The sequence below is a fragment of the Hetaerina americana genome, unplaced genomic scaffold (assembly GCF_022747635.1).
Source record: "Hetaerina americana unplaced genomic scaffold, ioHetAmer1.1.p SCAF_2, whole genome shotgun sequence".
In the NCBI taxonomy this organism is placed as follows: domain Eukaryota; kingdom Metazoa; phylum Arthropoda; class Insecta; order Odonata; family Calopterygidae; genus Hetaerina; species Hetaerina americana.
Window position 1 is genome coordinate 21,892,498 of NW_027286763.1, and position 12,594 is coordinate 21,905,091.

At 34.9% G+C, this 12,594-nt stretch overlaps 1 protein-coding gene across 3 annotated transcripts in view; it reads left to right on the top strand.

Moving 5' to 3' along the window:
* Window positions 1-10,251, top strand: part of LOC139687429 (serine-rich adhesin for platelets) — a 133,051-nt gene extending 122,800 nt beyond the window's left edge. For 2 of the 3 annotated variants that reach the window (XM_071584568.1, XM_071584569.1), the window contains exons 5-6: window positions 82-220; window positions 9,802-10,251. In XM_071584568.1, the coding sequence (XP_071440669.1) occupies window positions 82-220; window positions 9,802-9,861 (199 nt within the window). In that variant the 3' untranslated portion in view covers window positions 9,862-10,251. The remainder of the gene's footprint in view (window positions 1-81; window positions 221-9,801) is intronic. The other variant, XM_071584570.1, reaches the window with a different exon arrangement.
* Window positions 10,252-12,594: the final 2,343 nt, after the last annotated feature.

Sequence of the window (12,594 nt, forward strand, 5' to 3'; positions counted from 1 at the left end):
TTTTTGTAATTAACTTCATCTGTGGTTTTTATGTGACTTACATTGACCTTTGTTGGTCATGTGTCCCTTCCTCTACCATAGTGATTCATCTTGTGAGCTCCCTAACAACTATAGTGTAGATCAGCAGGAGACAGACATGTCTGAAGGATTACTAAAACCAATGAAACCATTTGGCATGGATCTTGATGTTAGCAGCAATAGGAGCAGTATAATATCACAGGTAATTAGTTTCTCCAATTGAATAATCAGGAATTTGATGCATACAAGTAGTCGAGTGATTGTGCATATCTGAAACAAATGCTACCTATACCCTTACTAATAGATTGTGGATTGTCTAATTCGATGCTTGGAAATGATGGTGCTTTGCTAGAAGATTTACATCAGCATTGAATTTTATGGATATTCTTGATTCCTCATTTCAATAACCATTTAGAGCTTTGTATTTAGATGCTTGGGTATATATTTAACATTTAATTACTGGTGTAAGACTGGTATTGAGATTTTGCTGCTTCAACCCTGAAATTTGAGTTTTCGAAGTTTGCATATTAATGAAGCATGACACTTGGAAGAATTTGATCTTAACTATTTACTCCCCCTCCCCCAGGATTTAATATCTTATTTAAATTATTTTTATGCATTAGTGGATGCCTAGTGGTTTAGTAATGGTGTAAAATATCTTATCTTTTGGCCTCTTCTGTAATTCCATTTTATTATTGTTAAGCTACTGAATTTAATAGTTATCATGTAACTTGGCTTGATGTTGGTTGGCATTTGAACATTTAACACCTTTATTACTGTTAACTTAGACTCCATTTTAATATTGGATCACTGCCAATCTCTTGTTAATGATCTGATTAGGCTAAGTTCTTCTTACAATTATTCCATCATGGGTTCTAATATAACCAATATGTTTTATTATCCCAGGTATTTTTATTATTCGTGTGGTCATAAATATCTATAGAACAAACAAAATGGCATTGTGTGATTGGTTTTAAGCATTATATTATATGCATACCATATATATATTCCACATTTCAAGGCCTCCTTGAGTTATTTCAAGCCCACTTAATTTATTTTATGTATTCCTGATCTTGGCATTCCCAAGCTCTCTCCTGCTTCTTCCACAAACTTCTTTCTCAAAGGGCACCCACTTTGAAGGCACTGCCCTTCCACAGTGGCAGTTACCTGGACCAAGGCGAGTTGGATATGCAATTTTAACAAAATTTAATGGTGGTCATGTCTCACAAGATGTCAAGATGTTGCTAAAAAAATTATTCATATGAAATATCTGTTCCATTGAATAATATTTCTAGTAGTTGATTGAGAGACTCTAAAGTTTGACAGATTACTGGCTGGCCCTGGAAGAGATTCTTTTACATTTAAAAATATTTTTATGTTATCACTGCCTATGAATTTAATAATCTCCTTTGTCCTGTCAAGTAGCATAACACTGAGCACCTATTTCATGACAATAAATTGCTGAAATATACAAATGCAAAAATCTTTTTCGAATAATGTAATGTCCCAAATCTTGACATTGTTTTATGAATAGCAGTAATGGAACACGTATCATAAAGAAATAGAAGCATCAGTGTTATGATGCTACCTGAAAATGTATTATTTATCTTCACATGTAGTCTGGTGTACTGACTTTCAATGGTTCCTTAATGGTTATCAGCTGAATCTTTTTAAGTTATTCAAGATTAAAAGTTGTTTGGATTGATTATATCCCTAATCTAAAAAAATGGCACATTTTAATGGCTTTGAATACTAAAATTTGGAATTCCTCAAACATATTGCAATACTGATTGGTGTCCCACTGGAGTTATCATATCTTTCAGATTGTTTACAAAATCAGAGCAACAATACTACAGTGAATTGGAATAGGACGATAATCAAAACTATCATTGGTATTATCCATTTCATTCTAAAGGAAATTGCCAGGCTAACATTGTGAATAAGTTTAATTATGGAGGGTTAAAGGATATCAGAATTCAGAGTAACTACAAAATCAAAGGAATTCTCCATGATAAGTTATTGGAGAGCATCGTTTAGCTCTTAGAGGATAGATATATCTACATTACAATCCTTTTAAATTTAAAACTGGGGATAACACAAAACTGATTGGGATTGAATTAATATTTTGAACTTATCTTTTACTCTTTTTAACATGAGCATGGGAGGCATCTTTTCTCCTTGGAAAGAAAGAGAATAAAAGAATTATGAAAATAAGTTTTCCTTTAAAACGTGAAATGAAAATTAACAACTTATTCGGAATTGTTGGTTGAAAGTTAAGCTTTAAATTTAAAAAAGATTGAATTCATTTAAAAATGCTAGAAATATTCATGAACCTATTTCTGAATGCCACTCTAGATTGTCTGTCAAAATTTTTCATAAGTTGTGTTATTTTGTGATGCTAACTATCATTGTTAATTAATTATATCTTTATTGTAGTACAAAAGATTATGGAAAAACTGATTAAAAAAGCAAGCCTATTGCTGGAATATTGATAGCTCACCACTGCCCTTAACCAATATGGTAAATGCCCTGGAATATGGTAAAGACAAATGGGATAAATCAACTTACTTGCAAAATGATTAATGATTAATAATTTGTACATGGGGAAGGAAGATTCTTCACAAAAAGAACATCAAGAAAGTTGTAGCACTTTAGATTGCTTTATTTCTTCATACCCAAGAGCTGGGCATGTATCAAGTGATCATAGGTTGGCAAACTAATAGCAAATCTTTTGGAAACACCATTATTTATCCACTGGCAATTTATGTAATTTTATTTAGAAAATGACTCCTAGAATGTTTATTTAACATGGCACAAGTGAAGGCTAAATGCCTGAAAAGAGAGCAATTGGTAATTTGAAAATCAATGCCCCAGAACCATCTCTTGCTTTCATAATGTGATTTTTGGGAATTGGCATTACAAGCAGTCATCAGTTATTGTATTTTACAAGTTAAATGAATTTTCAAGACAACTGAGAGAAACGAGGAATTAGTTTAATTACAAATCACAAAATATATAAAACTTTGATGTGCTTAATATCCATTAAAAACTGAACAATAGTGATTTTTTACAAGAATATTTTTTTGTAAATAGCACAATGTGAGAACAATAAATTTTTGTTGAGCCAGTTATTTCAGGCATATTGTAATCTACAGGTACTCAACCTTATGTAATGGTCTGTGAAAAATTGGTATCACTGTAATCATAGCCACTTTCATGCTGCTTTAATTGACATTGGGAATAACAGGGATAATATATTTTCATCCTCTGAATGAGAATCACACCATAAGTGTACAACTTAATGGTTGAAGAGCAAACTCATTGAATAACTGATAATAGCGCTATCTCACTATCCTGTGGAATAGTGCTACGATCAGTCATTCATTATGTTTCATTTCCAGCACATCATGCCTGAAACTACTCAATTATAAACGTATGTTGATTGGCTCAGAAGTGCCTCTACTACCATGAAATTGATCATCTTTGGTGTAGGCATATTCATATTGTTACCATGTATTCAAGAAATTTTTAATTATCAAATCTTTATAGTTTTATTTGGTAATTTTGATTTGGTTTCATTTATAATTATGCACCATTGCTCGTCATATTTCCTTCTGTATTAAAATGTCAAAAGAATCAGAAATCTTAAAAAGTTTCCATGTCCAAATTAAGTATTTAAGTATGAAAAACAAAGAAATTGGAAAAGCAAACACAACAGATTAATTCATACTGAGAGTTACCTGGATACAATCTTTACAAGTCATCCCACAAATTACATGAATGTGAAGACCTGCAAATACATCTCCAGCTTAGGTCATTTTAACACTACAATGCTAAGCAATGTTTAAGAGCCGGATATTACTTCCTTCTTGTTCTATTAAGATACTCAGAGAATAGGCTTAAAGATTTACCTTTGATTTGTCTGAAAATCACACTACCTGCATTTGTTTTGCATCAAGGAGGAGGGAAGAATTCGAATTTTGTTGAAAATTGTAAGTTTCCTAAAGTTATGTTCCTTCCTAATGTGGTGATGGCACTCAAGTGTACCAATTAGATCAATGCTAACTTCTCTGTTTCAACAGCATATCTAATCAATTGAGATGGTTTTATGCCAGGGAGGAATATATGTATCAGAAGAGCAATATGTAGTTAAGTACAGTCAGTGGTAGTATGTGAATGATGAAAGCATTGTCAAGTAGATGAGAATGTCTGGCCTTAGAGCATAACAATTTGATGTAGTTCAAATCTACTCTTTCATCTGCTTACTCCTATGTTCCTCCCTATCTGAGACTACTCCAGATTTCTTGAACCCTCCCTAATCATGAGGTATTTTTCTTTGTAGGCATGATTTAAAACTTGTTTTCTTGGTAGCACTAACCTACACCATATCAAAATTTACAGCTTCTAACTTTTTGCAGTTGTAAAATATTATGTGCATGTACATACTACCTTGATCAAAAAGTTCCCGGAATAACCACCGTGTGGCGCTCCCATCGTTCCGATTTGAGTTCTGTTTTTTTTTGTTAAATTGGTACATCTGTTGTTGATATTCCCTTTAAATCTTAGTGTCATAACTTGACATTTGCAAAAGTTACGTAGCCAAGAGTACATCTATCTCTGTGTGTGTTGGCGATTTTTTACAATTTCAGAAATGGATTTAAATTTGCAACAACGAACTTGTATTAAATTTTGCGTAAAAAACGGATTTAGTGGCGCACGGACGTTGGAAATGTTGGAAAAGTGTTTCGGCAACGATTCTCCAAAAAAAACGGTCGTTTACCAGTGGCACGAGCGGTTCAGAAGTGGTCGTGAGTCAATCGAAGATGATGAACGCAGTGGCAGACCATCGACATCGAAAGTCGGTGAAAAAATTGATAAAGTAAAAGAAATGTTGGTCAATAACCATCAGAGAAATAGCGGAGGACTTGAACATTGCCTATGGATCCGCCCAAGACATTGTGGTTAATGATTTGGGTTTCCGTCGTGTAGCAGCAAAGTTGGTGCCAAAAGACCTCAATTTCATGCAAAAAAGAGACCGTGTTGACGTCGCAAAAGACATGATTTGCGAGGCTGAATCCGATCCCACATTCATCAAAAGGATCATTACTGGAGACGAGACGTGGGTTTATGAGTACGACACGCAATCCAGACATCAGGCAAGTGAATGGCGTTCACCAAATGAGCCGAGACCAAAAAAAACACGTCGTTTTCAGTCAAAAAAGAAGGCAATGCTGACGGTTTTCATGGATTACAACGGTGTAGTGCATCATGAATTTTTGCCAGAAGGCCAGACAGTAAACAAAGAGTATTATTTGGGCGTTATGAGACGTTTGCGTGAAGCAATTCGCCGAAAGAGACCAGAAATGTGGGCAGAAAACTCGTGGATTTTGCACCATGATAACGCACCGTCGCACAGTGCTATCATTATTCGTAATTTTTTGACGAAAAATGCAATAAATACCATCCAACAGCCACCGAATTCACCTGATTTGGCTCCCTGTGACTTCTTTCTGTTCAATCGAGTTAAAAAACCATTACGGGGAACGCGTTTTAGCAGCCGAGAGGAAGTAATGGAAAAATCGCAGGAAGCACTGATGGACATACCGAAAACCGAATATAAAAAATGTTTCGAGGATTGGATCAAGCGCTGGCATAAGTGTGTTGCAGTCGATGGGGATTACTTTGAAGGGGACAATATAGATTTAGATGAATAAACGTGTATTTTTAATTTTCTGAATAAATTCCAGGAAATTTTTGATCAAGGTAGTATTTGGCAGGGTACTGGTTTAAGGTAGGTTTTTGGATGGACAGAGACCGTACACTCCTACGTTTCTCAGCCTCACCTAACTAAACAAAAACTGATATGCCATACTATAGTTAACTGTTCTTCAATTCCACCTACATGCTTTCTCCCTTCATTCCATCCAACGTCTATCCCTTCCTTGCTTGCCTAACATTCTCCCCTTTATTGCAGCCTTCAGTATTCCATGGTAAATCAAAGTTCTCTGTATCCGTCCTTCCTGGCTCCTTTGAATTTCTCTTAATAATACCCTCTCCAACCCCAACATGCCTAGCACTTCCTTGTTGGTTTCCCTTTTTGTCCATTTCACACTTCCCATCCTTCGCACCCATATTTCAAAAGCCCTCAATCTATGCCTTTCATCTTGCTTCTGTAGCCATGTTTCCTTGCAATACATAACCATGCTCCATATCAAAGTTTTAGCAAGTCTTTTCTTAACATTCTTGCTCAACCCTCTGTCATCAATCCCCTCCTCTTTGTGAAAGCTCCTTTGGCTATTGCAATTCTTCTTCTTATATCCCTACTCCTTTGACCGTTATGGTCCAAAACACTTCTGAGATATGTAAACTGTTCCACCTGCTCTAGTTTTTGCTCTCCTATTTTAATGTTTAACTTAGCCTTTATCTTTCTAGAAAATTGCATAACCTTGGTTTTAATAGTATTGGTTTTAATCCCATATCTATTACACTGAATTCCAATTCACTCAGCAATGCTTGCAACTCCTTGTTTGACTGACATACCTGTACTAAAGCTTGTTCATGAGCAAACCTAACTGATTTTATGAATTCTCCATAGACTTTCATTCCTATCTCGCGTTCTTCCCATGCCTCTTTAGGTGATAATGGACTACCCTGCCTTACTCCTCTTCCTAACACCATCCATTCAGACTCTCTGTTCCTCATTTCCACCTGAGCAGTCTTAAGGCCATTTAAAAATCTATGAAATGGCGTGTACATTCTAATTACATTCAATGTTCCTCTCTATTAGTGACCTCATTACTGCAATGGCATCACACATGCCTTTCCCCTTCCTGAACGCAAACTGATCATCCCCTAAGTATTCATTTTCCCTGTTCTCCATCTTCTAATTGATTATCCTGAGAACAACTTTAGCTGGGAATGAAATCAAGCTTACTGTTCCGTAGTCCTCACATATGATTGCTTTCCCCTTTTTTGGAATACGAACAGACACTGATCTGATGCAATATTCCAAAAATATTCCTCCCTCATCAATTAGTCCGTGTAAAAATCTTCCTCCCATGTTTTCCTAAACTGTAAAATAGTTACACAGGAATGTTGGCCAATTCCCCAGGCCTTATTCGATTTAACTTCCCTTAATGCCCTTTCTATATAGCCATCAAGTTTGCCTGGACCTAAGCTGGCCTAATCTATGCCTAAGTCCTAATGTTCTCTTTCCATGTCTAAGCTTGTTGGCCTAATGTCTTTACTGTATAGTTTCTCTATGTATTCCTTGCATCTCTCTGAAATCTTCCGTTTCAATTAATAGTTTTCCTGACTTATATTTGATTGTTTTTAGGGATTTTCCTATCTTACTGTCTGATAGATCTTTCATCTTTCTATACAATGTACCCATTTCACCCTGCCTTTGTAAACTTTTCATATCCTTGTACTATGTTTTAAACTACCCTTTTTTCACCATATTATGTAGTCACTATTCTGCCTCAGTTTGTTATTGCAATGGTTGTAATCAAAGGTATTGTAATTTTTGGTTTGGCTGAATTACTACTGTGGATTGGCTTAAAATTCAAATGTCTCCTGCATGAATTTACATCCTGTATTTTGAGTGATCAGTTGGTATTTCATTTCAATTTTACAAAATATGAATGCCTATTTTTTAAATTTATCCGTAGGAGTTGTAGAACTCCAGCTGCAATTTACAGAGCTGATTTATATATTTGGTGATTTGCAGACGTTGAGAATTATGTACTGAATTCTTTAAAAGTGGACGCATTGATATTATTTTCAGGGACCCAACTATTCAAATTAATTTTATTGCTACAGAAATGGCAACAATTCAAAGTTGTGTGTTCACATGAGATTCACTTTAATTGTTTCCAGAATAAATTCACAAATAAATTATCCATGTTTTGAAGTTTCACATTTTAGTCATGGTATTTCATTACATGGTCATAGTATTACTTTCTAGTTCTTGTGTTTGCACATGGTGTCATGAGGACTGTTTATTATTAATAGTCATCTACTGGTCAAAATAGGTTTTTGATGGATCCACTGCTATATTTCTATATAATATTTGAGTGCACTTGTAGGTGACCAGGATGGCAGGCCTTTGTATATTTACTTTACACGTATCATTGTTTTCGTTGTCCACTCACATCATTTGTGATTTTAAGCTCCAGTTTCCATTTCTTTTATATCATGAGGTTATCACCATTCACCCTCTTACCACAAGTTAAGCATCTATATCATGGGGACATGGCTTTTCTTTCCATTGGCTGTAGATTGTAGAGGAAGGAGTGGCAACACCTGTGAAATATTTTTATTCAGATAAAAAAATCGATTCCTAATATGGTTTCTCCCACTACCTCGCTTCACAATTCACAAAGCTGACCAATGTATCCTGGCTGTATTCTTTATTTCTTTCCACCAGTGTCCTCATTACTGCTGTGATGTCATATATTACTATCCCCTATCTAAAAACCAAACTGATCACTCCCTAATTAATCATTTGCCACCCTCTTTATCCTTTGTTGTTGGTCCTAAGTACCAATGCACATAATGTGAGATCAAACTACAGATATTGTCCTATAGTCCTCACATACCTTGCCCCTTTTTGGGGTGGGAATTAATACTAATCCAATAAAGTGTTTGGTTGAAATTCTTTCCTAACTTTTCCTAAATATTTGAGTGGTTCCACAGGGTTGCCATACCTCACAGACTTGTTTGATTTCATTTCCTTGTGGACTTTTTATCTGGTTTTATGCATGGGAATTTATTTGGGTTGTTAGAGTCTAAAAATCTTGTTAAATCTTAAGTTGAATGCACCATGATGATAAAGAAAAATGTGCATAGTTCCACGTATGCTTTTAATGATAGTGAAAGGCACTTTGAATGGTGGGGACTTGCCCTGCCACACCTAGTCAGTGGCATGCATGGTAGTATGCAGATGTGCTTAGGTTTTATCTAATAATCTTCTGTAATTACCTTCCTGACTCTTTACTCTCTTGTGGATACAATTAGTACATATTAGATTTTATTCATTCCATACTTTTCCTTGGATCCTTTCCTTGGGGCCAGGCAGGCCATGTTTTGTGTGCTCTGCTAGGGGAGGAGGGAAGCTAGTTTTCTGAACACATACTGACTATTTCATGGCACTTTTCATTGTGTACAATTTGAAAGGCATATCTATGATTGTTTGTACCAGGTTTTACCATAGTTGCGCTCGTGTCCAAATACTCATTTTTGTTCTCCTTGTTCAGAGAAAGGGGAGAGTGTGTGACCATAATCATGTACATGATTTTATGTGTGAGTTTCAATAGTGTGAGGAGGAATGTGTTGTGGTCCAAAAGAGAGTAGGTAACTCTCATTAGTATGGAATGCTGATTCATATGAATCAAGCCATGAGTTCTTGGGTGAAACTTTTCATTAACAAATTTACTGACCATTTGTTGTTTCAATGTGTCAAACCTATAAACACTATATAATGGTTTGCTAATGCAGTCACTACGATGACTTTGCTGCTGGGGATCATTATACATAATGATGATTTAATATATTTCAGAAATATTTTAAAGTAACAGGATCACGTTGCTTCTTGCTCCCTGCATTTAATGAATGGATCGAGCATATTCTCACTTGCCCAGTTTTTCTCCATGAATGGGTCCTATTCAGAGCAATAGACTATGGTGACATGTTATGATTTTTTTTAAGTTGATAATTTTCTCTCCCTTTAGTCCCAGGTAAGCTGAATCCATAAAAAAATAAAATCTTCATGTCTTTCAATAGGATGAACCAGTTTCTCCAGAAAATGGTTCTCCAAACCAAAAGGAGTTGCTACATCAATGAAGCAATGACATGAGAGTACATCATATATATTTAATGCAATCATAGGTGAACGTTAAATAGCTCCTCTTTTTATTTTACTTGGAAATTGGCTGTCCATAAATGTTCTTCTGCTCAAAGTACAAGGTACAATCTTTCTTTTCCTGTTATTTTGATAGAATGCATGTTGTATGAGCAAAAATGATTGTAATGTGTTCAGTATTGTAAGCATAAATCATCCTTCTAATGGACATTAAAATGGATATTTTATTATGTCCATTTACATAATTTGTAAGAAAGCATTATTGTGCCTGAAAGGGGAACCATTCAAATACATAATGGTGTACAGTGTAACCGTTTGCATTTGACTTATTGGGTAAAAATGTAACTTGAAAGTCTGGATATTATAAATAAGTATATATATATATATATATATATATATATATATATATATATATATATATATATATATATGCATGCATGTATATATACATATACATGGCCAAAGTACAGTAGACATGTGCTTTAGAAAGAAATATCCAGTGGAGGCTGAATTTTATGCATGTGTTACATAATGTGTCTATTGTTTTTCTCATGTTTTCAAATGCCTTGAAAATATTTAAGTATGTAATTTGATGAGCTTGTGTGACAGACATGAGCAGTTTTTGTTGTTTGTCATGACGTACTGATTGAAAAAGAAATTCATAAAAATGTAAATTTGTCAAGTAATAAATTTCTCAATGCTATAAAATATTGTTACGAGTGGTTGAATAGCTCCTTGAAGATGTTAAATGTTCCAAATGATATAAGCAGCCTTGCTGTGGTGGTATGAGATGTGGACGCCCTTTCTCAGTCCACCCTAAGACCAAATGTGTCAGTTTTGTTGTTTGAATGAACTGTCACTCTAAAGCTTAAATACTGTTGATGCAATAAATGAGTGGTTTTAGTGAACATATTCCTAATTGTTGATTGAGTTGTCTGGTGCTTAACCCTCTGCATTTTATTGGTTTAGAGGAATTTATAGACTCAAAAGACATTTTTACTATGACTAGTTTTCTTTTAGACCATGGTAGTATTTTTACCATTGTCTGTGTGTTGAAAAGTTAACTTTGGAATAGAAATACTTTGTCATTCCTTGTACTCAGGTGGGATTGGTCCTCTTGTTTTAGGCTATTGTGCATAATGTGGGAAATGAACGACAAAGCATTGCTTTGACTAGCTCACTTGTTTTTTTGCACTCTTTTAAACTGGGCCATGACAGTGTAACTATGTTTTTAAGTTGAAAGATTCTGTATATATTGTTCTTAGGAATATATATATATATATATATATATATATATATATATATATATATATATATATATATATATATATACACACACATACATACATATATACATACACACACACACCACACACATATACACGTACATTTATCCATATATACACAGACACATACATTAGTTTTGTTTCAATGTTTCAATTTGTACATTTTTACCACAGTTTTCTCTTCTTTGCTATGTTATATGCTATTATTGTTTCCAGAGGAGTGCCATTTGTACTAATTTTATAAGTTCAAAATTTATATGATACATTGAATAATTGTTTTCAACTTGTTCTTGTCATTATTGGACTGTATTTGAAGGGTATTTCTTACCTATTGTTTGCTACAATTTTCCTTTAAGGCCACTTTACAAGGTTGAATTTATTGATTGCCATGGAAATGCATCGTTAAAATTGTATCACGCTTATTATTTTATAGGAATAGTGGAAGCTTGGGTATAGAGGTATATGAAATGCATTAGTTGCTATTGCTAATGCAATCCTTCAAAATGATAAAATCTCAAAGCATGAGAAGTGTTACAATCTACCCTAAAAATTATATTAACATTGCAAATTTTAATTTGGGGATTGGGTTTTGGATCTAATTTTTCAGAACTTTCAGGCTATGCCCTGTTCCGTCCTAATTCTTGGATTCATTAAATTTGATCCAATTCCCATGAGCTAAAGCATTAATTTGGAAAATTGGTTAGCTTACATGCAATAAGTTAAATCATGTAAAAAGGCCTTAAAATGACAAAATAAGAAATATTGAAATATTTGAAAAGACATATTTCCTTGGTTTCATTTCTCGAATTCCCATGAAATCTACTTATTAGGCTGAATATCTGGTACACTTTTCCGTGAGAGTTGTCTTTCAGGATTTATGTATGTATATATTCCTCCCTTCAACCCGTCCAACATCCCTATCCTGTTCCTTCCCTTTCCTCGTTTGCCCAACATTCTCCCCTCAATCACAGTCTTCAACATCCCACTGCCGTTCAGTACACCCTTCATCCCCTTTTCCTGCCTCCATAGGATTATACACACATATGAAAAATAGTAATCAACCCGAAGGTCGGTTTGGTAGGTGATGGCAGAGTTCACACAGAACTAAGCCCGATGGCATGCGACATTCACAAATCAGGGTAGGGGGGCTGCCTCTCTTCCCTGTGCTGGTTATGGCTTCTCAGAAAGATCTGGTACCCACAAAATCACATAGCTTGGGTGGAGCTGCAGGTACCCAAGAGACTAGGCCGGGAATCAAACCCGGACCCATCCAGTCAGTAGCCCAACGCTCTACCCCTGGACTACTGTGACCCACATAAATATCCCAAAATATTTTGATGTTAACACTTGAGGCGAAGAAATTGTATCGTGAAAAAATTGGCATCTTCACGTAAATAAAGGTTTATTCATTGTAGAATTTCAGATATT